Genomic DNA, 27,779 nt, shown 5'->3' with positions numbered 1-27,779 from the left:
TCAGGCTTCCCCTTGCTTGTCCTGTTCCAGCCTTTCTGGAGAGAGCGCCATGCTGCGCCGCAAGCCATCCAATGCCAGCGACAAGGAGCAGGCGCAGAAGAAGAAGGTGAGTGTGAGAAGTGCCTCTGCCCACTCCAGCAAAGGGCAGCCCACAGCCCATCCGTGACCAGCCCGCCAGCTGCAGGCTCTCTCAGTCTCTCCCCTCCCCCAGGTCCAAGCTCTGAGCAGCTCCATGCTGCCTGAGGGTTCATGGCCCTGACACTAGACGCTGGCAGAGCTGACCGATCCAGCCAGTTCCACAGAGGCATGGTCTCTCATCAGACCCTGCTGGGGTGGACGGCGCCAGCCTGCGCCCCACAGAAGGACTGTGCTGAGAGCAGACCCCCCCGTGATGGTGGGTGGAAGGGTGACTAGTCTGGCAGTGAATTGTGGAGCTACAGGAATTAGAAATGGCAAAGTCCTCTCGGCCTTTGGTCCCACTCATCCCACTCCCTGGGTGCTGCAGGAATGTCTCCAGAGTTTGGTCCAGGCTCGACTGCTTAGTGGTAAGCCATGACCCCCATCACCTCTCTGGGGGAACGACACTATTCCAGTGCAAGCAAAACGTTCCTGATATTCAGCCTACATTTCCTCTGCTTGTGTCTCCCCATTGCATCTACTTAGCTGCTCTCCACGCATCTCCCTAGATCCCCCTCTCCCACCCTTCCCTTCCCCCTCAGGTAGCACTCGGCTGCACTGCTAGTCTCCTTGGCCACTGCTCCTGGTTTCGCAACCCCACCTGATCACTGGGGTTGCTCTTCTCTGAGCTCGCTCTCATTTGCCAAGACCTGTATGGGGCTGAAGAGCTCAGAACTGACAACGGTGCAGGGTGAAAATCCAATGCTTGGCTTCTTGCTCCAGGGGCCAGTGACCTGGCATTGGGATCCCATGGTGACAGTGAGGCAGGAGGATGAATCCTGCTGCTGGGGCCCTGGGTTGTGGAGTTTGCCTTCGCTTGCTGGTTGGAGGTGGCCCCAGGCACCAGATGAGCTAGGAGGGTGAATCATATGAGTTGGAGCTGGGAGTTAGCAGATCCCAGCACTAGTGCATTGCGCTGTAGGCACTGCCACATTTCAAGGCTGGGGGGCCAACTTCAGCTGCCTAATGTCACTGAAGTCCATGAAGATCCCCTGGGTTTGCAGTGATGTGAGTGAGAGCAGAGTCCAGTCCTGGAACGATCCTGGCACGAGTGCATTGGAATGTGGCTCCTGCCCAGCGCTGAGTGCAGGGGTGTGAAAACCCCTGCTTGTGCATTTGTGGGTGGGGGGGATGGCACTTGTCATTTCCTTCCTGTGAGGGTGCTGAAGGGCTGGGCTGCGTCTGCAGAGAGCAGTATCTGGTCCGCTCTCAGACTGGTGAGAAACTTTTGCAGAAACATCACCAGGGTTTTAGCTCATGGATCAAAGCCCTTCAAGGTGTTTGTGGTGCAGGCAATTCTAGGCTGAGCTGATCACGTGCTGCTAACCACTTCCTCTGGCAGCCTGCAAGGACTGGCTCCAGTGAGTGCTCAACACCAGCTAGCACGGAGCAACCTTAGGCAGGAGGAGGCTGAAGGAGACAGGGCTCCTGGGTTTGGCCATTGGTACCCCTTCCCCAACACTTCAGGGTCAAGCAGCCTGGATCTCCCTGATCCAGCAGAGTCCCATGGGGTGCAGTGGCCATGCTAGGCCAGTCATGAGGACAGGCCAGGGGGCCTGGTGTGCAGCCAGCGCAGGCCTTTCATATTGGCTCCAGGGCCTGCCTAGAGCACACACACAGCGCCAGACCCATCTCCATAAGGGGCGGCTACAAGCATCGCCACAAGCCATTAGAGTGATACAAAGGATTTTCCCCAGGACATGCCTCCCCAGTGTTGTTCATGACCTACACACAAAGAAGTTAGATAAAGACATCAAATACTCCTGCTGGAAGGGTGCAGTGTAGCACTACTTTTACTCTTAGACACCAGACAGATCACACATGGTAATCAAAACCAGAGAGAAAGAAAGCAGGCTGCTCCCTAAGGCAGGAGACACTACTTACCCCACCTTGTTCTACTCTGACTTTGTCCAGAGTGACTCTGATCACACGCTTCCCTACAGAGTCCGTTAGACTGCAAGCAAGACCAAGAAAACCTCCACTCTAAAAGTGATAGCTTGCAATTCCAACACAGTCCTCAATACACCACAGCCAACTCCAGGATTAACCTCCCCAGGAACCTGCCCCTGATTAACTTCCCCAGGGACCTGTCCCCTATCTAATCTCCCCAGACACACTGCCCCCGACTGCACTTCCCAGGAACCCCAAACCCCGACTAACCTCCCCAGAAACCCACCCCCAATTAACTTCCTCAGGAACCTGTCCCCTATCTAACCTCCACAGTAACCTTGCCCTGATAAACTTCTCCAGGAACCCAGCACATATATAATCGCTCCAGGAACCCATCCCCTAAGTAACCTCCCCAGGAGCCCCACCTGTATCTAATCTCCCCAGGAACCCTGCCCCTGACTATGGTTCCCAGGAACCCCAAACCCCAACCAACCTCCCCAGGAACCCCACCCCCACCAAGGTGTAATCTCCCTCAGTCTCCCTCCTACTCCCCATGCCTCTGATTCCAATTTCTTAACGCACTCCCCCTTCCTGGCTGCCGTCACAGGCTCATTCCTGGCACCTCCATATTTTTATGTCTCCTGCCTGGGCCTCGTTGAGGGTCTACCATCTTCTCTGAGGCAGCCTGGCTTCAGCTCTATTGGAAACAATGAGGGATAGTGGCCATCTTTACTAGGGGAAGTCCGGGGCTAGCATTAGGCTGATACATGGTACTGCAGTGTATCCATCTTCCCCAGGCTGCCCTCTTGTTCTTCAGAGTCTCAGCTTTCAATTTAAACAATAGTGCCTCTCTAGCAGTTACGGTTGTGACATAAAACTTGACCTGAACATAACCGGGGAGGGATAGCTCAGTAGTTTGAGCATTGGCCTGCTAAACCCAGGGTTGTGAATTCAATCCTATTTAGGGATCTGGGACAAAAATCTGTCTGGGGTTTGGTCCTGCTTTGAGCAGGGGGTTGGACTAGATGAGCTCCTGAGGTCCCTTCCAACCCTGATAGTCTATGATTCTATGACTGATGCAGCCATGTCTGCCTGAGTCTGCAGAGAGCCTGAGACAATAGCTCTGAGGTATGATCTGCCCCACTTATTTCAGTGGGTGGTAAGTCAGATGTCAGTGCTGATGTTGTCATTGTCAACACTGAACTATTTCAGTGCCCATGCAAGGAGAGCAGCCTGCACTGAGTGATGGTTCATTTTGGAGGTAGGAGCAGGTGGAGTTGGGAGATACCACCACTTGTTGTTTCCTCCTGCCACAAGGGAGCCCAGCCCAAGGGTCCCATGGAGTGCAGAGAGCTCACATTATCACCTTTCGGTGGCTACTGAGAGCAGCGCCTCATTCTGGCATCGTGAGTGAGTGGGGCTTATTGTATGGGCGGAGCTTGGAAGAGTACCCACTACATTCCCCTCCTCCCCATAATCCCTGTAGGAGCCTCTCTGTCATCGGCAAAGACTGTAGGAAAATGGCAGCTATCTTGGCTGAGGGGAGCTTTGGCTTTAGTCCCATTGAGAGGAATAGGAGAAGGCGGTCATTTTGGATAAGGGCAACATTTCACAAGTTTGAAGACAACAAATCAGGAGCTAATGAGAACCCAAATCTGTCCTCCCCCAACACTGTGAGAGTGGGCAGCTCTGCAAGGGAGAGGATGAGGAAGAGGAAGCCACTATTCGTGTTGACCTCAGCCAGATGAATGTGGGCATCGCCCCACTTTGGAGGTGATATATTGAGGGCACGCAGTGGGCTCAGGAGTGTCTGTGCAGGGCTAAATGAGGGTTTGGTTTCCACATGGCATGGGAGGTTACAAGCCTCGTGCAATCAGCAGCCCTTGGAAATATCTATCCCCCCACTGCTGTCCTGGCCCAGGAACGACAACCCACCCCTGCAGGTGCTAGACTCCCCTGCTACCTCTGGGGCACTCTGCGGAGAGTCTGTCCCTCCAGTCTGACACAGCAGGCCCTTGCAACAGCCCTGCACAGAGTGAATGAGACATTAGGAAGTACCACATCCTTCCTCCTCTCACCATGGAAACAGGCCCTCTCTGGGGAAGGCAGGGCAGGCTGAGGCAGCATCATAGCAGCAGGCCTCTCTGGGCATCCCCTCCCCTCTCACTGCCCCACCCTCCACTCTCACTTCCCCTCCTCTCAGGGGCCTAGGCTCTTAGTCCTCCGGCCCTACTTTCCTTCTATAGCTGTTGGCACCCTGCGTTCCACCACCCTCGCCGAGCCTCTTACTGACGCTAGTCAGTCACTTTCCATTTCCCCATTGCTACTGGCATTGAAACTCCTGCCTGACCCCCCTTTACTTCCAGTGAGCGCCATCCCCTGCCAAGGCTTTCTCCAGCTGCTCTTCCAGGCACTTGGCATTCCCAGCACCTGCCCCCTCCGCTTCACTCACGGACGGGTGGCCTAGCGCCAGCCCCGCGTGTCCCCTAGCATCAGCCCCATGTGTCCCCACTGCCTCATTGATAGACGGGTCGCCTAGCGCCAGCCCCTCGTATCCCCTCCAACTCACCGACAGACAGGTCGCCTGGCACCAGCCCTGCATGTCCCCTCCGACTCACTAACAGACTCATTGACAGGTAATCTACTGCTGGCCCCCCGCGCGTCCCCTCCGACTCAGCAATAGATGGGTTGCCTAACACTGGCCCTGTGCGTGTCCTCTCTGACTTACCGACAGATGCGCTGCCTAACTCAGGGTCTATACCTGTCTACTCTGCCTCACTGACAGACACCATCTCCTAGCGCTGTCCTCCTATGTGTCCGCTCCAACTCATTGACAGACACCATCCTGTAGTGCCAGCCCTGCACGCATCCCCTCTAATTCAACACTGGATACTGTCCCCTAGTGCCAGCCCCATGCACGTCCTATCTGACTTGCTGACAGATGCTGATCCGTAATGCCAGCCCCATGCATGTCTCATCTGACTCCCTGACAGATGCTGATCCATAATGCCAGCTCCATGCACGTCCCATCTGACTCCCTGACAGATGCTGGCCCCTAGCGCCGACCCCGTGTGTGTCCCCTTTGACTTGCTGACAGATGCGTCACCTGGTGCTGGCCCCGCAAAGTGCCCGGCTTATACGGAGGAGCTGCTCAGCCCAAGAGGCTAGAACTTAAAGTCTTGTCACCATAATCAAACTGTAGCCTGACCCAGCCCTACTTACTCACCACATCCCACAAACAAAGCCAGATGAGGCTGCAGGGCCATGAGTTCCCAGGAAGTGCCAGGTGCTGGAGGAAGTGCACTCAAAGGAAAATACAGCTACTCACTGCGCTGGTTTTCATAGAATCATAGAATATTAGGGTTGGAAGAGACCTCAGGAGGTCATCTACTCTAATCCCCTGCTCAAAGCAGGACCAACACCAATTAAATCATCCCAGCCAGGGATTTGTCAAGATCCTCTAAGGATGGAGATTCCACCACCTCCCTAGGTAACCCATTCCAGTGCTTCACCACCCTCATAGTGAAATAGTGTTTCCTAATATCCAACCTAGACCTCCCTCACTGCAACTTGAGACCATTGCTTCTTGTTCTGTCATCTGTCACCACTGAGAACAACCTAATTCCATCCTCTTTGGACCCCCCCACTTCAGGTAGTTGAAGGCTGCTATCAAATCCCCCCTCACTCTTCTCTTCTGCAGACTAAGTAACCCCCGGTCCCTCAGCCTCTCCTCGTAAGTCATGTGCCCCAGCCCCCTAATAATTTTCGTTGCCCTCCGCTGGACTCTCTCCAATTTGTCCACATCCCTTCTGTAGTGGGGGGACCAAAACTGGATGCAATACTCCAGGTGTGGCTCACCAGTGCCGAATAGAGGGGAATAATCACTTCCCTCGATCTGCTGGCAATGCTCCTACTAATACAGCCCAATGTGCTGTTGGCCTTCTTGTCGACAAGGGCACACTGCTAACTCATATCCAGCTTCTCGTCCACTGTAATCCTTAAGTCCTTCTCTGCAGAAACTGCTGCTTAGCCAGTTGATCCCCAAACTGTAGCGACGCATGGGATTCTTCCTTCCTAAGAGCAGAACTCTGAACTTGTCCTTGGTGAGTCTCATCAGATTTCTTTTGGTCCAGTCCTCCAATTTGTCTAGATCACTATGGACCCTATCCCTACCCTACAGCGTATCTACCTCTCCCCCCAGCTTAGTGTCAGCTGTGAACTTGCTGAGGGTGCAATTCATCCCATCATCCAGATCATTAATAAGGATGTTGAACAAAACCGGCCCCAGGACCGACCCCTGGGGTATTCTGCTTGATACCTGCTGCCAACTAGACATCAAGCTGTTGATCACTACCCATTGAGCCCAACAGTCTAGGCAGCTTTCTATCCACCTTATAGTCCATTCATCCAATCCATACTTCTTTAACTTGCTCGCAAGAATACTGTGGGAGACTATATCAAAAGCTTTGATAAAGTCAAGATATATCACATCCACTACTTTCCCCATATCCACAGAACCAGTTATCTCATCATAGAAGGCAATCAGGTTGGTCAGGCATAACTTGTCCTTGGTGAATCCATGTTGACTGTTCCTGATCACCTTCCTCCCCTCCAAGTGCTTCAAAATGGATTTCTTGAGGACCTGCTCCATGATTTTTCTGGGGACTGAAATGAGGCTGTAGTTCCCCGGGTTCTCTTTCTTCCCTTTTTAAAATATGGGCACTATATTCGCCTTTTTCCAATCGTCCAGGACCTCTCCCGATTGCCACGAATTTTCAAAGATAATGGCCAATGGCTCTGCAATCACATCAGCCAACTCCCCTGGCACCCTTGGATGCATTAGATCTGGACCCATGGACTTGTGCATGTCCAGCTTTTCTAAATAGTCCTTAACCTGTTCTTTCACCACTGAGGGCTGCTCACCTCCTCTCCATACTGTGTTGTCCAGTGCAGCAATCTGGGAGCTGACCTTGTCTGTGAAGACCCAGGCAAAAAAAGCATTGAGTACTTCAGCTTTTTCCACATCATCTGTCACTATGTTGCCTCCTCCATTCAGTAAGGGTCCCACACTTTCCCTGAGCTTCTTTTTGTTGCTAACATACCTGTCGAAACCTTTCTTGTTACCCTTCACATCCCTTGCTAGCTGCAACTCCAATTGTGCCTTGGCCTTCCTGATTACACCCCTGCATGCTCTAGCAATATTTTTATACTCCTCCCTAGTCATCTGTCCAAATTTCCACTTCTTGTAAGCTTCCTTTTTGAGTTTAAGCTCACCAAAGATTTCACTGTTAAGCCAAGCTGGTCGCCTGCCATATTTGCTATTCTTTCTGCACATCGGGATGGTTTGTTCCTGCGCCCTCAATAAGGATTCTTTAAAATTCAGCCAGCTCTCCTGGACTCCTTGCCCACTCATATTAGCCTCCCAGGGGATTCTGCCCGTCAGTTTCCTAAGGGAGTCAAAGTCTGCTTTTCTGAAGTCCAGGGTCCGTATTTTGCTACTCTCCTTTCTTCCTTTTGTCAGGATCCTGAACTCAACCATCTCATGGTCACTTTCTAAAGCTCTGGTTGTTTAGTCCAGTGTGTAAAATCCCCCCAAGTGGCACACACAGACTCCTTCCAGCAATGATGGAGAGGCACATTAGCTTGATTCTTTTTCTAAAAAGAGGCTGTAAAATAGCCAATGTGGTTGAAATTGTCACCTTCTAGCTTCAGTGTTAAAACCCCATTGAGATGAATGGGGCCATTCCCGCCTCTCAGAGCTCTCATTTAAGGTTATCCACAAACTCCGGGAGACAGCTGTGTGTTAGTGTAACACAGGGATGGTTTTTTTGTGAGCAGATAAACTGGAAATGCTATTTGCTGGTCTTCCCCCCCCCCCCATTAGATGCTTAAATTCTACAGAAATGATGGGCTTGCTCCTAGGTTGCAGGGTAGGCCCAACCGCCATGCACCACCGCTGTCCCCTGCCCATCTGCTTCTCCCGCAATGCTAGTGTTTCGTTTGCCCTTGAGCCTGCAGCTGGGCCCTGGGCTGACAGCTCACTCCCCCTCCTCCCCCAATGCACCCCAGACACTGTTCCCGAACCAGGTGCTGCACAGCTCCATGCAGCCCAGCTTATGGTATTATTTATAGTAATACACCAGATGCTTGACAGTGCTATGTGTGAGCCAGGGATATTTCCACACAACTGGAAATACCATGTCACTAGGCTTCGGACCCAGCTGGAGTTTTTTTTGGGGTGGGTGTTAAAAGCAAGTCCCTAGCCTTTATGGTTGCGCTGATGGGGCATGTACCCCACACTGTCCCTGAAAGGGTTAATAAAGGCATGAGAGGCCACTTATCTGGCTGCACCTGGAGGTGGCACAGGCTCACACAGGCAGGAAGGTGAGAGTGGAAAGGGGCTGTGGCAGTAGAGAGTGAGGAACTCTGCAGTCACTCCATGGGGCCAGTGGGGTGACCTTGGGTTCCTCCTCTGAGGGGGCAAATCCTGGCAGGAGGCCAGGAGAGAGAAAGCAGCCCCTGAGAGTAGAGCAGCCCCAGTAGCAGGATTTGGACAACCAGGGAGAGAGCCCTGGGAGGTGCCCTGTGGAGCAACAGTACAGCAAAGAGGGAGACAAGGCCCAGGCTGAGGAGGGCTGAAATTGGTTTGTGTCTCTATGCTTAGTTTGGGATTTTCATTAGGGGACCCAGAGGAAAGCCTTGGGAGTCCTGAGAAGGGATAAACCGTGGTGAAGGTTGTGAGCACCATGCAACCCAGAGTAGGGCCAAAGACCCTTTGGTGAGGAAATTGGACTTTCTGTTACCCTAGAAGGAGAGGACTGAATTGTGACCTGACCGGAGAGTTGAGTGGCAGGAAGAGGCAGATTACCAGAGGACCAGAGCGGCTGTCGGCAGGGGGGCGTTAGGCAGGGAGAGAGCTGCTACACAACACCCTGCCATGAGGAGGCACTGTAGTGGTGAGGGGTCTGAAACCCACAGCCTCCAGGCTGTCTTCACTACCTCCCTGGAGGAGCAAAGTACAGAGAGAACTCCTGGGTATGCTGGGTGGGCTGAGCAAACCCAGGGGTTACAGCACAGCTGTCAGCTAGGAGGCTCACTATACAGCCAGGATCATCACTCCAGGCTCACCTCCAGCCCCTCATACAAGCTGGCAAAGTCTTATTTTCCGGTATGTACACATTACAGAAGGGAACAAGGACCTTTGCTCACACCTGCCAGGGACTGAAGACTTTTATTGCCAGTTGCCAGGATTATGGGGCTTTTTGATCGCAGCAGCCAGCCATTGCAGAGGACAGCCTGGCGGCTTGGCTTTCCCAGGTGCTCCCAAGCAGGCAGGATCTCGGAACATCAGGACAGATCAGGCAGCTTTGGGTATTGTTAGATCACCAGTGCAGAGACTGTCCAAGGGGTGAGATCAGCAGGTGCAGGCTTACAGCAACTAATTGACTGACTGTGCTGGCACCACGCAAATCTGTGCTTTGTGATGGCAACCACCCTGTGGCCAGGATTTCCACACTAGAGAATGCACTAGAGAACAAACACTCCCTTGGCAATACAGTTTCACTTTGCAGGTATAGCCATTGCAGTGCTGCCAACCCCACACGTTCCAAATCATGGGGCAAGACCCCAAAATCCTGAGATAGGCTTAAAAATCCTGAGACTTTAAAAAAATAATAACGTGTGTCTGTGTTTTTCCCCTTCTGGTTTTTGGGCCTTTGGGAATCATGTTTTCAAGCTTTCTCTTTAACCAAGAAGGCTAATGGAGCATATGGGAATAGGGTCATAACCCTTTAAATAGTTTTTGCTCTCTACTGGTGCCGTCTGTGTTCTTGAAACTGCCAGCCACCAGCCAGAGCAGCGGGACGTGTGTAAGGAGGCCTGGCATGGTGTGGCCATTTGGAGCCCACCATGCCCAGCTGGCTCGTTCATATGACCAATGTTGTATAAAGAGCACAACCTGCAGTGACTGGTGGTGAGGATGGGACCCTGATCCAGGAACACAGGACACTAGGGGCTGAGTGACAGTGAAATTGCAGCTACTGTGACTATGAGTGACGGGCTCATGTAGCGGTTAAAGGCTGTTTGGGGAAAATTGACTTGTTTGGGAGCTCAGCAAAGGCCTGGCCCACCTATAATGAGAAATGACGAAACAAGGTGGGGGTTTTACTGAGTGCAATGGGGCCAAAACATATTGCATGCTGCATAGCCTAACAGCTCTGCGTAAGCCTGCAGCCAAAGCAGTGGTTGAGATTCTACAAGATCCCCTGTTCCCCAAAGCCACTGGGTATTGCAGAGCCTCTGCTTTTATTAACAGAATCAAAAGGGGAAGGAAATGATTCCAGATTCCGTGGCTGAATTAAGGCCATTAACAGCATTACTGCTTTGGAGCAAGTTTCAATGATGCATTAAGGGGCTGGCTAGTGTGTGGGATGCACAATGAAGCAATCTGAGAACAGCTATTGACTGAGACTGAATTGACCCTAAAACCTGCAGTAGAAGTTACTGTATCAATGGGCACAGCTACAAGGATGCCAAGGAGCTTCGACAGCCTCATATCATCTGTGCAGCAACTAAAGTGGGGGACAAGAAGGAAGTACAACCTGAAGAGCACCCAGACCCTATTATTTCTTTGTGTGAAAGAGTCTTTCAGTGACTCTTTGGGTCAAGAACAAACCCTACAAAAACTGCAACAAATTGGACTCTGAAGAGAAAATGTGCAGGTCAACACAACAGCCCCGTCCTGAGGGCAATGCCAGAGATTTGAACATTCATCAGTTTGCAAATGACAGCCTGGAGTCCAGTGACAATGTTACAGCATCACTACAACTGTTAAATGTGGAAGACCATAACTGATGGATTTCTTTACAAGTGGAAGGAGTAGGAAATTGAGCTTGGTACAGGGGTCCGCAGTGTCTAATTTTAGAGCAGGATTATTAGAGACAATTTAAAGTGGTGAAGTTGTAGAAAATCTCGGGGCTACTAAAAACACACAGGGAGAAATCCTCATTTCCTGGGCATTATTAAAGTGAAGGTAACAGCTAACTGTAAACAGCATCCGCTAAACTGCAGACTTAAGAGAGTTGTATGCCTGACAGAGGACAGCCCCTAAGTGCACTCTGACACAATGGACAGAGAGGGTGCTGGTCCCCAGACTACCCCATGGCTTTTCATGAGGCCATAAAGCTTTTGGTATCCAAAGGGGCCCTTCCATACTGTGGTGCATCTTTGCCTGTAAAATCAGCTGGTGACATTTCCCTACGTGAAACAGGAGAAGCGATTTCTCATGTGAGCGAAGATCAGAGGCGACAGAGCAGGGGCGGGAAGAGGCAGAGCAAGGGCAGGGCCTCAGTGGAGGGGGCGGAGCGGGGCCTCGGGTTGGAGAGGGGGCGCAGCATCCACTGGTGAAAAAAAAGTCAGCACCTGTGGTTCACACTGGCCATTGGAAGTTGCAGGTAGGGATACTGAACTGAACCAGACAGTTGATATGTTCTATATAGCACAAAGTGAAACCTTGCCTGCAACAAATGCCAGGGGACAGCAGGAAAGTGTCTGACATTACAATCAGTAGATGGACTCATGCACAAAAACAGCTGTGTCCAGCTTTCTTTGCTCACAGGGAACAGTATCTCAAGGTTGCCTAATGTGTGGCACCAGAGTGTTATTCCTACAAAGCTCAGGGCCCGTGTATTCCAAGAATTACACGAGGCCATTTGGGACTGGAAAAGAGAGTCTTGGCCAAGAGTGTGTGGTGGCTGGAGATTGATGCACAGAAAGAGGAAATGGCAACATGGTGAGATGTCTAAACATGCTCCACTGAATCCTTGGAAGTCATCAGCTATGCCATGGCAGTGACTCCATGTTGACTATGCTGGATCACTTATAGGGCATACGTTTGTGATTGCAGTAAATCACTTCATCTTCTAACCTTAGTTCTTTCTATATTAGGTCGGCTCTTCGATTCTTCTTCTCTATTCCAGCCTGCCTTGAAGCAGTTCCTCGGAAACTCCACCATTAATCAAATCATTTTGTAGAATGTTCATCCATCTAGTCTTGGGTCTTTCAACCCTTCTCCCACCTCCGCTTCTCAGTTTAATACCCTGTTTCCTACAGACAGATGTTCCTAAGGAATAGGGTGATCAAATGGGCACACATAGTCACACCCTACTGCTCAGTTTTCACATGGGAGAAAAAAATCTCCATAAAGAAACACCTGTAATAATTGATGGAGACCTGAAGTGACACATCATAGACCGATCCTCTGCCTTGTCTGGTAGATGTGACTCTGAGCATGCCCTGGAGTTGACATGTAAACCAGCTCTTGAGCACACATTCTGCAGGACATACTACACCAGTGATGCCTGTTGAAAACACAGAGCTACAACAAAGCCCCAGTAACTTGTGACCGCCCTAGTGTGTAAGGGAACAGGTGTAGGCAGTCTGGGCTAGTGGTCACAGCTGGGCTGCAGTCTACTCATCAGGGATGGGAGTCACCAGGCTGTAGTTGGAGGAATCGCAAGGCCAGGTCAAATAAGAGTCAGGCTCAGAGTCAGGCCAGGGTTGGAGACCAGAGATCAGAGGTGGTACCAGATTAGAATCGAGAGGCAAGAATCGGGGTCGAAGTCTGGCTGGAATCGGAGGTCACTCTAGTGGGGGGCAACAATCCCCAACAGACTAGGCATGTTTGATGATGATATTTGCACCCCTCCATACCCATGTGTTCCCTTTGTATTATTATTGCTGTGTGAAGAGGAAAAGCCTGAACATCTGGACACATATTCTGTGTCAAGGCGAGCAGAGAGTCGCCCAGCGTCACTTGTCGCCCAACGCTGGGGCTTCAGGAAACCACCACTGACTGCAACCCTTGCTAGAGCATTGTGGGAGTTGAGCAGCACTGCCATTGGGCTTTGAGTCTGCTGCCAGAGAAGCTCTCTGGGCACCATCCTACCAGGAGATGATTACCCTACACCGGGTGACAGGATGGTTCCACAGGCTGGGAGAGACCTGTGTGCGGGGCTCTACCCGTCCCCACACAGGATGATTAGCCTGGAGAGGGAGCACACCCTGCCCACACAGTGCCAAGCCACGGATGCTGCAGCTACCCTGGAGCCAGCAAGGCATGGGGCTGCTGGAGGGACAGATCCAGATAGCTCCTCCTCTTTGGGCCTGATTCTCCCCTCACATCCTCTGGTTTTACACCACTGACTACAAATATACCCAGGCATGAGAGGGGGCCCAGGGAGTTAGATTACAAACTCCCTGGAGCAGTGTGGGTCCTGCAGGCCCAGCAGCCACTTCTTGGCAGCAGCAGGTAGTGAGGAAGGGGCTGGCTAAGGGTCAGAGCCCAGCAAACTGCAGCCTGTTCCAGCCTGGGAACGTGACCCTGGGAATGGGCCGCATGTTTTCTGTCTAAAGTGCAGCCGTTGAGCATGATCTGAGGCTCCTTAAAAAGCACTTGGTGCGTCTCCAAGCAAAGGGCAGAGGATCTGTGGCTGTGTGTTCAGCCAGCTAAAGGGAGCAGGGCCCAGGGCATGCCCTCCCCCCCACCAATGTGGCAGTCGATGGGGCTTGGTGCCAAGAGAAGCAGCAATCAGGGCAGGGGAGAGAGGATGAGACAGGAGGGACAGCGGAATGGACATTAACTGTATTGTACAGTGCAGCTGCGAGGTGGCACTATGGCTCATACTGTATCTGAGCACACCACCGCTGCACCTGGCTACGCCTTGTGGGCTGCCCTGGAAGACAGTGCCTCTGCCCTCCAATAAAGGGAGCTTTGAGGGCAGCCTGTATCTGGTACCAGTCTGACCTGCCAATCATGGCACTGCTACCCCCATGTCTGAGCAGTTCCTGCAGGATGGGAGAGTCCTCCAGCCAGGGTTGGGCCAGGGAGGGGCGGGGCGAGATGCTGGAAGTGGGAAAGGGCCTTGCGTGATGGGGACAGATCTGCTGAGTCCTGGTCTGTTCCCGGCCTGCAGTGAGGGACAGGCTCCAGGGAAAGGGCAGAGTGTAACGCCGCAGAATGGGGAGGCCCCTGCCGACTGTCATGTCGGGGTGGGCCAGCAGGCGGCTCTCAGCGGGAGGGGGCAGGCCCGGGGCAGCAGGCAGCTCTCAGCGGCGGGGGGGGGGGGGGCAGGCCCTGGGCAGCAGGCGGCTCTCAGCGGGAGGGGCTTGCTGGCTCATGCTGTCCCCTGCTCCCTCACAGCTCTCCCTGCAGCGCTCCAGCAGCTTCAAGGATTTCGGCAAGGCCAAGCCCAGCTCCCCCGTGGTGAGCGAGAAGGAGTTTAACCTGGAGGAGAATGTGAGTATCTGTGCCGCAGGGAGCAACTGACTGCAGTCACGGGCTGCCAGGCCCCATGGGCATCCTACCCTAGCCATATGTCGTGCCCACTCCCTGCCCTCAGGGAAACCCCTCCAGCCCCATCACAGGGGGGGACTGGTTCCTGCCCAGTCCCAGCTCCACACCAATCCCTGCCTGCCCCAGGCCCATATAACCCCAGCCCTGCCCCACCCACTGTCCTCTTGGGGCCATATAGTCCCAGTCTAGCCTTGCCCCACTCACTGCTTGCTGCAACCTCGGGCCCATATAGCCCCAGCCCAGCCTCACCCCACCCACAACCCACTCTCCCCTTGGGCTCCTACAGCCCCAACTCCACCCACCGCTCCATGCTCAGACACATATGGTCCATACACTGCACCCCTGTTCTAGGTAGACAGCTTCTCAGAAGAGTCGGAGGTGCCCACGACACTGACTGCTCTCTGCGTGGCACTGCTCCCAAGCTGGCACTTACCTGCTGGGCGCATCCCCATCCTTTCAACACAGGGACAGCGTGTGGCACAGGTGGACTCCCGGTGCTCACTGAAGACGTGCCTCTTCCCCACATTCAAGTGCCTGGGCTCAGCCGTGTGGGGCACTGAGGTTTCCCTGTGGAGGGTTCTGCTCAGGGCATCCTCCCACCCCCCAGGCGGCAGCCCAGCTGGCTCATCCTCCCTTGGTTTAAGGGGCAGAGGGCAGAGAGAAGAGCAGAGCACTCCCTTCTCTGGCTGTCCCCCATCCCTCACTGCCAGCTGTGACTGTCTCTGCAGATTCCTGAGGATGACCTGGCCAATGCACCTCCTGATGACACTGGGAAGAGCAGTGGCATGAAGCTGGGCAAGAAGTGGAGAGCTGTCATCTCCCGCACCATGAACAGGAAGATGGGCAAGATGGCGGTGAAGGCGCTGGCTGAGGGGAAGGTAAGGAGCACGGTGCCAGGTCTCTGAGCTCAGATCCCCGGGTGTCAGCACAGGACAAAGACCTGGAACTCAGAGAACCCACAGAACAGAAAGGACCAGTGCCCAGAATGGGGCACTGGGCGAGCTGAGACAGAGCTGGTGCCAGCTTGGCTGCCAGCCCGGCTCTTCTCTGGTGGCTCCTGTACAATCGAGATTTTCATTTCCCAAAGCAGAGTTCCCAGCCCTTCTGATTGCAAAGAAAACCTCATGAACATGACCAGGTAAGCTAGGGCCTGCCTGAGCCTGCAGGGGGCAGTCCACCCAGTAACTCCCTCCCCAAGGGTAGTTAACTCTGGGGCCTACTGCTGACAGTGTGATAGCAACACTTTCACTGCTGCTCCTTTTAGGAATTGTGGGATCCTGAGCGAGACTCGAGTACGAACATTCTTGCCTGTCTGACCTCTAAACCCCTGCGGGGGAGGGAGGTCCTCTTAGTTATGCCTCCAGTGCAGGCATGTGGAAACAACTCCTGCTCTGCCCCGGTGCATAAGAACAGATAGCACCCACATGCAGATGGTGGTGGGCAGGGGACTCCCCGGCTGGCTCAGGCTACCTAGTTATCCTGTAGTTGGGGCAGAGGGTGCTTCAGCCAATCTGTATCTCACTATTCCTGAACCACTGTCCCATTCATTCACCTCACCAGCTCCCCTGAGGCAGGGTACGGGCTAGTGGCTACATGGTGACCAGGGTAGTTGTGCCTTGGGTCTGACTCCCCTCATCCACAGAGTGCAACACAGTTTATTTGATCACTCAGGCTCTGCTGCTTGCCACCCTTCACTGGACAAGTACCCGTCAGATGAGCTGGCTTGTCCCCTCCCCTCCTCAGGCTCACCTGACTGGCCCAAGGTTCCCCATGGGCTGGGCACCTTTGCCCCCACCTCCAGAGCTTGTTTCGTGCCAACCTCTTTTCACCTTTGTCCTCTGCCCCAGGCTGGCTTCCCATAGCTCTGTGCCCAGCTTTGGATCGGGTTGGGTTTCCGCTCGCTAAGCCATTCTTTGAACTCTAAGAGCAGTGTCTACATCCTGGAGCGTGTACTCCCCATACCAGCCATCCCTGATATACTCGCCCGGCTCATTGCAACTTTAGACTAGTTCTTAGCAGGCCTTCTCTGAGCCCCTCGCTGTCCCTTTCTGTAAGCAACAAGAGTCATCTGAAACTTCTGTAGCAAAGTGATTTTAAACTTACCCAGCACTCTTTGTCTGCCCCGTGACTAGCCCGTGTCCGCTGAAGGCTGGGTGGACAGCATGAAGCTGTCGGGCCACAGCAATCCGAACAAAGGCAGAGGAAACGGAATGACTAGATTGGGAGGTGGGGGGAGGCGCTGACAGCTCTAGGTGGACACTTCCCATCCACTGACCTGGACCCCCCCCTCCAAGCAAGTGAACCAGGAAAGTGAACAGTTTACACCCCTGGCCCCTCTTTACTCCACCTCTCAGCATCACTTGCTGCCAGGAGAACCCCCGTCTGAAATACCTGGACCCCGTTTTCAAGCCCCAGGAGGCCCAGGTCTGGGGATTCCAGATGGCGATGGCACTCCGAGCTTTCCCATTGCTCCTTTCTGTAGCAGCTAGCCTGTGTGCTCAAGGCGGCTGGACGCAGGAAGCCAAGCCGGGGCCCTTGTTACATTGCTTTTGTGACAGTACCAGCCCCTCTGGCACAGCCATGCTGCAGCCTTGCAGCCCCTCTGCCCCAGCCTGCACTAATTGCCTTGGCCTCTACCTGCAGGGAGAAGTGGGGGAGGAGGGCTCCATGTCCCCCATGTCGCTGGACGGCAGCCTGGAGGAGCCAAGCCTCGAGAAGATGCCCTTGTCGTACGTGGAGCTGGAAGAGGATGTGCACACACCACTCAGCCGCCAGACATCCAGTGGTGAGCACAAGGGCCGGGCTGCTCAGTGGGAGGGGGCATTTTCACATGTCGCCATGCTCCCAGCTCCCCTCCCATGGCCAGCTCTCCCCAGGGACCTGTGGAGGCAGGAGAGGGCCCACCCCCAGCAAGAAGGGCAGAGGCTAGAGCAGTCTCAGCCTAGCCCACATGGACACAGCACTCTGTCACTCTCTGGCCCCTGCTGCCTGCCCCAGCGACGGTGCAGCATGAGGGCCGACACCTCCGCCACCCTTTGGCCTCAGCCTGCTTGGGGCAGAGCCCTGGCCGGTGAGCTGCCCCAGGCGAAGGTAGGAGAAGCCACACCTGTCTAGTGCAGCCAGAGATGGCTGGGACGCTCACACTACCATGGATGCAGGGGCGCGGGGCTGGCTCAGTTCACCTAGAGTGCATGTCCCCTGCCTTTAACCTGCCGTAACCAGGCTCAGAGCCACACGCTCAGGCTCCTGAGTAGACCTTGCGGCTCCCCCCACACCCCAAGGCTGCAGAGCCCTTGCTGCAGCTGGCACCCAACCATGAACACAGGTGGCCTTAGAGCTGTGTGCAGAACCGGGCTCAGATTCATTGGCACGGGTTTGTAATTGCAGCGCACGTATATGTGCCCTTTGGGTTGCCAGGTGTCTGGTTTCAACCAGAACGCCCAGTCGAAAAGGGACTCTGGCAGCACCGGTTGGAACTGTGGGGGATGGCGCCTGTGGGAGTGAAGGCAGCACGCACCCCACAGAGCTGCCTGGCCGCCCCTGTGCCTAGAGACTGCAGGGACCTGGCAACCATTTCAAACCCCTAATACCTGGCCCCACCCCAAGGCAAAGCCTTCACTCCCACCCCAAACCCCTGCCTGGAGCCCCTCCCACAGCCCAAGCACTTCAGCCCCAGCCTCCCCCAGTCCACCCCCGCAGCCCAACCCCCTACTCCAGCCTGGTGAAAGTGAGTGAGGGTGGGGAACTGAGAGCGACAGAAGGAGGGGGATGAAGCTAGCGAGGGGCGGGGCCTCAGAAAAGGGGCAAGGTGCTGGGTTTTGTGTGATTAGAAAGTTGGCTACCCTACATGCCCTACACACTGCTCATGGAGTTGTGGGGGTGATGTTGGGCGGCAGAACTTCACGTCGGGCCCTCAGCAGCCTCGTCCTGCCTCCTGACCCCGTGCTGCGAGAAGCAGCTGCGCTTTCCTTCACTGTGCAGAGAACAGGCAGCAGCAGCGCCCAGGCGGTGATGGTCCCTTGCAGAGCAGGGAAACCCAGCTCTGCCCACCGGGGGGGAGGGGCACCCCGAGCTTGTGTTAGGTGTAGGTCTCACACGTGTCACTGGAGCTCTCTGGGAGTTGGAGGGTTATGGCAGGCATAGTAGAAACAAACTCCTAAGCCCAGCGCAAATGACAGCGGCACAGTCACTTACCACAGTCAGAGGCTGCCCTTGGGCAGGGCCAGCTCCCAGGGAAGGGAAGCAAAATTCCTGGCCAGGCTGGCTCAGCAGGAGAGGCTGACATCTTGCCCCTGCTGCAGGGAGTGAACTGGGCTGCACCAGTCCCTGCACCACAGGCAGCAATCGTGACAGCGTGAGGCTGGAGGAGCCCAGCCTGCCCTACAGTGGCCCTTTCTGCGGGAGAGCCCGGGTCCATACAGACTTCACGCCCAGCCCCTACGACAAGGACTCATTGAAGCTGCGGGTGAGTAAGGCCTGGGCGGCTGAGAAAGGAGGAATGTGGGTGCAGAAAGAAAGAGCGATTACTGAACACACCACCACCACCGCTCCCTGCTCGCTTGCCTCAACAGGCTCAAGTCATGGAGCCAGCGCTCCCTGGCTCAACTGGAGGAGCTTCTGGGGCCGGGGCTGGGCCTTTACGATAGCTGTCCTTTCTCCAAGTGCAAACGAAAACAGAACAGGAAGGGCCCAGGTCTCCTTCGGCAGCGCTTGATGTGTCATTCCCACGAGGCACGACCTCCATGCGACTCCCATGCCACAAGGCACCAGGCAGTGTGAACTGGGACTAACACCCCTCTTCGGGCCTGGCATAGACACCCTGCCGCTGAGGGGCTGGACAGGCCCAGCTGCTAGGAGAGCCTTCTCCAGTCTTGCGAGGGCCTGCATTGCAGCAAGCAGGATCACCCCCTGTAACCATCACAAAGGCACAAGCCCAGGCTGTCCCCCATGGCAGGCAGGGCCGGCTCCAGGCACCAGCCCACCAAACATGTGCTTGGGGCGGCGCCTGGAGGGGGGTGGCGCGGCGCTCCGCCCGAGAGCGGGGCCGCAACTGGGCTCGCTGCCCTCCCCGTGGTGCTCCGGCCGCCGGGGAGAGCAGAGCCACAGCGGGCTCGCTGCCTGCCCCCTGGCCGCTCGGGGAGAGCGGAGAGCCCCGGCCAGGCTCTCCGCCCTGCTCCCGGCGCTCTGGCCGCCAGGGAGAGTGGAGCCGCGGCGGGCTCGCCGCCCTCCCCCCGGCGCTTCGGCCCGGTCAGGGATTGCAGGCCCATGGTCGGGCTCAGCGCCCTCCCCTGCCTTGCGGCGGGGGGTGGGGTGGGGTGGTGACAACAGGACGACGGGTGGCTTTGCCTAGGGTGGCAAAAAAGCCAGAGCCGGCCCTGATGACAGGCCCCTCCTGGCAACTCCCTGGGCAGCACAGAGCTCCGCTACTGGGAAGTTAGCTCTGGTGCTGGCTCTGCTGCCCCCGCCAGCCACCACCATTGGCTAACAGGCCATAGAAAGCTCAGCCTTGTAGCCGAGCTAGCACCCAGCCCTATAATCAATCCTGCAGCACAACAGAGTCGGAGAACAGCTGGCTCCCCAGGGGCACAGGCCCAGAGCACCACAGAGCTGCTGAAATGACCCTAGCCTCTTCCCCGTCCTCCCAGGAGAAGGGGGGAGGGGCTGGGTCAGGGGCACACCTTACTCTGCCCCCCCTCCTCACAGCACCTGAGCATCATGCAACTGGATCGCATGGGTTTCTCCTCCCACCTTCCAAGCAGCAGGGCCGTAGTCCCAGCGTACATGGGGGATCAAGGCCCAGAGGGGCTAATGGGCCTGTCCAAGGTCCCACAGGGCCTCTGTGGCAGAGCAGGGAATTGAACCAGGGGCTCCCAGTTCCTAAGCTAGTGCTCTAACCACTGAGACAGCCTTCCCCAGGCTAGGCCAGGGTGCTACATGGGCTCTTGGGAATGCTGCAGCCTTGGCATCAGGGCAAGCAGCCTCAAACCAGTCTCTCACTCCCAGAGGCAGAGAGGATGCTTAGAGCCACCTTCCACCCACGGATACCGGGCCTCGGTCCAGCTCTTCTGCCTCAATCTCTGCTGTGTGCTCCCACTGGCTTAGCAAGTCGGGTCTCCCCTGGTGCTCCCACCCCCGAGCAGCTGGCTGGCACTGTACTAAAACACCAGCACCTGGCTGAGCCCCATCTGGCACCAGAGGAGCTGACCAGTGATGCCAATAGGGAAAATGTGGGGCAAAAAAGTCTGGCAGAGGCAGTCCCGGCCTTCACCTTCCTCACTGCAGGGGTAGGAGAGAGGATGACACCTACCCCCAACTGTGGGAACCCTTCCTGGGCTCACAGCCGCAGGCGGGCTCCAGGGAACAAATGCCAGTGCCTTTGCCCCCCACAGCATGTCAGCGGTACTGCGGGGGGCCAGGCCCCCACCCAGCTCCTACCTGTGCCGCTGCTAGGGGAGCCTATGGGCACAGACCCAGCAACCACAGCACAGGTGGGACAAGCCCAGCCCCGTCCCACCTGCCCAGGGGTAGAGATTCTCAAAGGGATTCCTCTTCATGTTTGGCCCAGAAAGGGGACATCATCGGGATCATAGAGAAGCCCCCCGTGGGCACCTGGACGGGGGTGCTAAACAACAGAGTGGGCTCCTTCAAGTTCATCTATGTGGACATCATTCCCGAGGAGCCGGTGCCAGCCCGCAAGAGCCGGGTGCAGAGCAAGAGCAAGCGGCCCAAGCCCAAGACCTTACACGAGCTGCTGGAGCGCATAAACCTAGAGGTGAGAGCCTGGCCGCGGGCTCTGGGGAAGGGGAGGACAGGCAACCTGCACACAGGCACCAGCAGTAGGGTGACCATATGTCCTGTTTTGGCCAGGACAGTCCCTTTCTTAAGCCCTGTCCCAGCCATCCTGACTTTTTTGGCAAAAGTGAGGTGCGCAGGAACGTGGGGGGTGAATGGGGATGCCAGCCGTGCCCAGGAAGGGAGGCAGGGCTCGAGGGATGAGCGATACCGACACCAGCCCCAGCCTCGCTCATCTCTCATATCAGCAACAATTCTGCCAACCTGCTCCATCTGATCCCTGCACCATTCAGTGCAGCCACACCAAACGCAGGGAATGCGGCTGCAGCGCATGGCATCAAAATGCTGCAATTCTCATCTATAGACCACAAAACAAACTATGGCATGTCCACTTAATCATTCATTCCTCATTATCATCACACACACCCCTTACTGAACCCTTCCCAGTGGCTATTGCCAGCTCCAGGGGGCAGAGTTAAGGTGGCCTGCGGGGGGCATACCTTTAAGTTTGTATTTCCTGATTTTCAGAGGTTTAAGTTTGTGTTACCTTAACTCTTCGTTTGGTGTTTTATAGAGGTTTCAGTTTAACCATTCTTGGTATATACTTTGGGAGGCACAAGGCAGCACTACGGAGCCTCACCTCTGCATTAATTGATTAGGTAGTTAATTTAGTGTTTAGATTAAATTCAGTTTTCACCTGCCCTCACATTTTCAGCTCAAGGTGCCATCAGAGATTAGACTGATAGTGAGTAACAATGCAGTAGAAACTGCTAGGAGGTTTTGGCAGCCAGGCAGGGACAGCTGGAAATTCTGGCATCTGAGAAAAAATGCATGGCAGTTGGGATTGTGGAATAAACACATCAGCTTGATCTATAATATATAACTAATGGAAGAAAGGGGAAGTTGATAGAAATGAATTTAAATAATAAGTTAGAAATTGTAGAAAACTGATAAGGGAAGCAAAGGGACACAAGGAGAAATAAATTGCCTTCAGAATTAAGGACAATAAGGAGTTTTTCAAATATATTAGGAACAAAAAGAATCCTAATAATAGTATTGGTCCATACTAGATGGAAATGGTAGAATTATCAATAATAATGTATAAAAGGCAGAAGGTTTCAGTATCTGAGGATAAATAATGATATAGACTCATCATGTGGTAACAATAGCACTCTTTCCATTCCCCTAGTATCTGCGGAGGATGTTAAACAGAAACTATTAAAGTCAGACATTTTTAAATCTGTACGTACAGATAACTTGCATCCAAGAGTTTTAAAAGAACTGGCTGAGGGGCTAGCTGGGTGTTAATGTTGATTGTAATAAGTCTTAGAGCACTGGGGAAGTTCTAGAAGACTGGAAGAAAACTAATGTGCCAATTTTTAAAAAGGGAAAATGGAATGATCTGGGTAATTATAGGCCTGTCAGCCTGACATTGATCCCACCCAGATAATGGAGTGGCTGATACAGAACTTGATTAATAGAAATTTAAAGTAGGGTAATGTAATTAATGCAAATCAACATGGCTTTATGGAAAACAGATCTTTTTTTGATGAGATTACAAGTTTGTTAATCAAGATAATAATGTTGATGTAAGAGACTTCTGTAAGGGATTTGACTTGGTACTGCACATTTTGATTTAAAAAAAAAAACAACCCTAGAATGATATATCAAATTAACATGGCACACATTAAATGGATTAAAAACTGGCTAACTGATAGGCCTCAAAATGTAACTGCCTGTAAACAGGTATTTTTCCTATCTGACCCTTTTATCAATGACATGGAAAAAAGTATAAAAATCACTCAAAAAGTTTGCAGACGACACCAAAATAGGGGTAGTAGTAAATAATGAAGAGGACAGGTCACTGATTCAGAGTGACCTGGATTGCTTGGTAAACTGGGCACAAGCAAACAATACATGTTGTATTCATCTGGGAACAGAGAGTGCCGGCCATACTTACAGGATGGGGGACTCTGGCCTGGGAAGCAGGGACTCTGAAGGAGATTTGGGGTTGTGTTGGCTAATCAGCTAAACACAAGCTCCCATGATGATGCTGTGGCCAAAGGAGCTAATGTGATCCTGGGATGTATGAACAGGGAATCTCAAGTAGGCGCAGAGAGGTGATTTTTTCCTCTGTATTTGGCACTGGTGTGACCGCTGCTAGAATCCTGTCTCCAGTTTTAGTGTCCACAGTTCAGGAAGGATGTTGGAAAACTGGAGAAGGTTTAGAGAAGAGCCACGAGAATGACACTGGATATAGCTACACTGCACTAAAAGACCCATGGCACCATGTCTCAAAGCCTGGCCAAGGAGCTGTGGGGCTAAAAAGAGCAATGTAGATGCCTCCCCCACAAGTCTACTCTGCTATTTTTAGCCATACACCTGAGTCAATTGAGCCAGGCTCTGGGATTCAGTGCCATGGGATATTTTATTGCAGTGCAGACGTACCCTAAAAGCTTAGAAAACCTGCCTTAGAAACACAGACTCAGAGAGCTCAATCTGTTTAGCTTAACAAAGAGAAAGTTAAGGGGTGACTTGATCCCAGTCTGAGTACCTACATGGGGAGCAAATCTTTAATAATGGACTCTTAAGTCTTGCAGAGAAAGATCTGACACAATCCAATGGCTGGAAGTTGAAGCTAAACAAATTCAAGCTAGAAATAAGGCATAAATTTTATGTGAGAGTAATTAACCATTGGAACAATTTACCAAGGGTCATTGTGGATTCTCCATCACTGAGCATTTTTAAATCAAGACTGGATGTTTTTCTAAAAGATCTGCCCTAGGAATTATCCTGGAGCAGTTCTCTGGTCTGTGCTGTACAGGAAGGCAGACTAGATGATTACAATGGGCCCCTCTGGCCCTGGAACCTACAAATGTTCCTGTTAATCAAATTGGCAATGAAATAGGTAATACTAACAAGGGTGAAAGGCCATGATAAAACCAGCATCAGCCCTTGGAGTAAGAGGGCCATTCAGTACCCACTCACTGCAGTGGTCACACTATTCCTCTTTGCATGGGGATTTCTGCAACCCCATGTGCTAGGAACAGGATTTTTAAATGAAAGCCAAGATCCTGGAGCCCTAGCCTGCCCGGGGTTAAGCTCTCAGCAGAGGCATACAAAGGCTAGATGAGTGTCCCCAGGGATACACGTTCTACAGGCGTAGCTGTTGTGTGAGTTTGATTATCTCTGTCCCCAGGAGCACATCTCCACCTTGCTACTGAATGGCTACCAGACACTGGAGGACTTCAAGGAGCTGCGGGAGACCCACCTGAATGAGCTAAACATCATGGACCCCCAGCATCGTGCCAAGTTGCTCACAGCTGCTGACCTGCTGCTGGACTATGACAGTAAGAGGCAGACATCTGCTCTGCTACCTTCCTGCATCCAGAGACCCCTCCCCTGCGGGCAGTTGCTCTAAAACAGCCTGTAAGCTCCAAGCCAGGTCTGGCCCTTCCCTGGAATCCACCTGCTGCTTTGGGCAGACATCCACCATTCAAAGGCATGGGAAGCAGAGGAGCCTGCAGGTGGGCTGTATCCACTGACTCTTAGCCACTAGGACAGACTTCCCCTACACAGCCCCAGCTGGCAGCCAGAGCCAGGAGTGTCCTGCACTTTATCACAGCCAGTATTCAAATTACATCCCCACATGGCAACTGCTCTGCCAAGGAGCCACCCCAGTGCCAAGCAAGGGCGAGCCACCAGGAGACATCCCAGCTGCAAGCTGCTCTGTGCCTCTGGGGGAGAAGCAGCACGGGTGACAGAATAAGCCAAGGGGCCTCACCCAGTGCAGCTGGCTAGACTTAGAGCAAGTCACATTTAGTTACCCAGAATGCCTCTGCACAGCCCCTGAGCATGCAGGGAGCAGCCTCACCCTCCCACCCCCAGCTTGGCCCAGCCAAGGGCAAGCTGGGCCCTGCTGAGAGCTCCCTGGGAAGCAGCCCATGCCCTCCAGCCTCTAACACTTTGGCTTCTCTCCCCCATGCAGCGGCCAGTGAGGCTGAGGAAGGAGAGAGCTCGGAGCTGCAACCTTCCCCCTCAGACCCCAAAGGGGACATTCCCCGCGACTCGGGCTGCTTCGAAGGATCTGAGACACTGGAGAGCGGCCGGGACGAGGCAGAGCTGAACAGCACAAAGGAGCAACTTCAGGCCTTCTCTCTAGAAGAGTCCTTCTGAGCTTGCCCCCTCCTTGCCCCAACCTTCCCAGCACTACCCCACCTCAGGGACTTAGCCTGCAGAGCAGGGAGGACAGGACACCCCAAGGGCACTCTCTACCCCCCTGACCAACATCTGGGGAGATTCCTGGACCACAGGTGACCACCCCCTGCTCGGGACAGTCACGTGAGCCCTGCAGGGGAAGACGCTGGGACTGTTTTATGGTTCCACGGGGCAGCTGCCGAGGTCCCCACCCCAGGATACATCTCCCCTTTGGGAACTGCATAGGACCCCTCTCTGCGCTCCTGTCAAAGACAAAGGACCTGCTTCTGCAAATAGCTCAGCCTTCAGCCTCCAGCCTCTCCATTAGAAACTCCAGTCTCAGAGCCTGTGCATTAGCCACGAACGGGTGTTTGCCTGCCCCTCTGCCTGGCACCCACCATCATCTGCCCACACCCTCTGCCTGGCCTTACCAAATGGCCGAGGCCTCAGTCAGCAGGACACCCTTTGAATAGGAAGGATCCAGGAAGCTCCTGGGCGATGCAAAGCCAAGCAGTTTAGCTAAGAGGGCTGTGCAATGGGAGATGCCCACTTGCAGCTGAAGCTTTCAAGCATCAGAGGCTCTTTGCGACGGAGGCTACAGGTAACCTAGGATCTGGTGCTAACAAGGCAAGGGAGCTGGGCACCAAACAAGAACTGAGACCGTTGTGTTTCTAACGCAAGTCTGGGGGTGGTGGAGGGGGGAAAGGCAACAGAACAGGGCGATGGGTGCCACACAGGATCCTCACCACTCAAGACTCAGTAAGCGCTGAGAGCAGGAGTCTGTAGCCTCCCAAGCTGGTATTTCTCAGCATGGGGCGAGTCCCTTGCGGGGCAGAGCCTAGCCATGTGGGGACCAGCTTGGCCAAAAAGCAGAGGGTTTGGTTCCAGGGGCTTTGCTGCTCCTTATCACAGAACATTGAGTTACTAGAAATACGGCCAGGCTGCAGCAGCTCCCCCCTGCCAAAGGCCTGGGCCAGCTCACTGCAGCAACTGACCAAGCCATCGCTCCATCCTGCCACGCCCACTGGGGCCAACCTGGCTCAGGCCAGAGGCAACTTGTTTGGGAAGGTGGAAGGAAAGGCAGCACTCTGTGTCAGAAAGGCCCTGCATTGTGCTCACAGCATTCCCCAGTGTCAGTCCATTCTGCCTTCGTGTGGGCAGAGTCCTCACTTTGCAGCAGGTGCTGTGCATCAGAACAGCTGCCTTGGGAAGGCACACACCCAGTGTGCCCAGAGGAAGCCGATACTGAGTTGGTTTGTTTGAAACGATCCTTGAGCAGTTATGGGCCCGGAGACTGAGCAGCAAGAGCCCCCTGTGCAGAAGAGAACAGGGGCGTCCCCAACAAGAATTCATGTGTTCCCTACAGAGCCCACACCCCTGCTCAGGGCTGTCCCTGACAGACTAACACTGCAGCGTTGGGGCCAGGGCCGGCTCCAGACACCAGCTTAATAAGCAGGTGCTTGGGGCAGCCAAGGGAGAGGGGCGGCACTTGCGGCAATTTGGTGGCAGCAGGTCCCTCACTCACTCTAGGAGCGAAGAACCTACAGCTGAACTGCCGCCGCCGATCTCGGCTTTTTTTTTTTTTTTTTTTTTTGCTTGGGGCAGCAGAAATGCTGGAGCCGGCCCTGGTTGGGACACACAGATTACGGAAGCAGCCGACAGAGGCAAGAGGGTGCTGCGTTAAGAGCAGCAAGAGCCCACCTGGCTTTAGAAAGCTAGCAGGCTGGGTTCTAGCTGGGGCTTGTTCCAGGGCAAAAGGGCTGGGCCAGCTTTGGCACAATGGCACTGCACCAAGAGTTCTTCGGTTAGCTTATGTTAAAAGGCCAGGAAATCGTCTTGCACTGGAGCTGCACCCATATGCTGTTACCCACAGAATATGCTTAGTGACTGGGTAATGGGCCAATTCCAGTCCTGGAGTAAAGGGCTACAACACCCACTAATGCTGATGGGAGATGTATCTGCTTACAGCAGTCACCTTTGGCCCCGTGTCTGTGGCAAGCTTAGCCCTGAATTCCAGGACTCCTGTGCCTGTAAAATCTCTGCCTTTCTGTTGCAGTAATGTAGGTTTGGGTGTTGAATTCACTTGCTTGTGCTTGACCCCAATAAAACGTGATCTAACCTGCAACTCTGTATGTCGGCCTCCTGCCTGCACCACAGGCTTAGCGAAAGGGCTCGGGAACCTGGGGATCTCCCCTCTCTCAGGGGGAGGTTAGTACAAGGCCATTTTTCCTTGGGTTTCAGCCAGTTGGATGACAGACCCCAGGTGGAGAGGATGCTGCCTTCCTCCCACCCTACAGGATGCAAGTTTTTCTTGGCAAAAGGGCTCCCCACTTCTACAACAATCCAGGAGCCTTTGTTCTTACTCTCTTCA

At 54.0% G+C, this 27,779-nt stretch overlaps 1 protein-coding gene across 2 annotated transcripts; it reads left to right on the top strand.

Annotated features, from left to right (window-relative positions):
- Positions 1-27,779, top strand: SASH3 (SAM and SH3 domain containing 3). 2 transcript variants are annotated; one of them, XM_054039970.1, is made up of 8 exons: positions 1-106; positions 14,267-14,362; positions 15,148-15,297; positions 17,063-17,204; positions 18,721-18,884; positions 20,985-21,191; positions 24,411-24,561; positions 25,200-27,779. In XM_054039970.1, exons 1-8 carry the CDS (start codon positions 50-52, stop codon positions 25,385-25,387), a joined length of 1,155 nt encoding a protein of 384 aa, XP_053895945.1. In that variant the 5' UTR covers positions 1-49; the 3' UTR covers positions 25,388-27,779. The 2 variants fall into 2 exon arrangements, with proteins under 2 accessions (XP_053895945.1, XP_053895946.1); XM_054039971.1 differs by lacking the exon at positions 20,985-21,191.

This window comes from Malaclemys terrapin, chromosome 9 (assembly GCF_027887155.1).
Source record: "Malaclemys terrapin pileata isolate rMalTer1 chromosome 9, rMalTer1.hap1, whole genome shotgun sequence".
NCBI lineage: Eukaryota > Metazoa > Chordata > Testudines > Emydidae > Malaclemys > Malaclemys terrapin.
This window is presented reverse-complemented; position numbering and strand designations above follow the sequence as displayed.

What these genes read in the sequence shown, in the direction of transcription:
- SASH3 (XM_054039970.1), top strand. Translation starts at nt 50, where the DNA reads ATGCTGCGCCGCAAGCCATCCAATGCCAGCGACAAGGAGCAGGCGCAG. An exon ending in CAGCCGCCAGACATCCAGTG is followed by an intron (nt 17,205 to 18,720) that starts GTGAGCACAAGG and finishes CCCCTGCTGCAG; the next exon opens with GGAGTGAACTGGGCTGCACC. An exon ending in CCTGCTGCTGGACTATGACA is followed by an intron (nt 24,562 to 25,199) that starts GTAAGAGGCAGA and finishes TCCCCCATGCAG; the next exon opens with CGGCCAGTGAGGCTGAGGAA.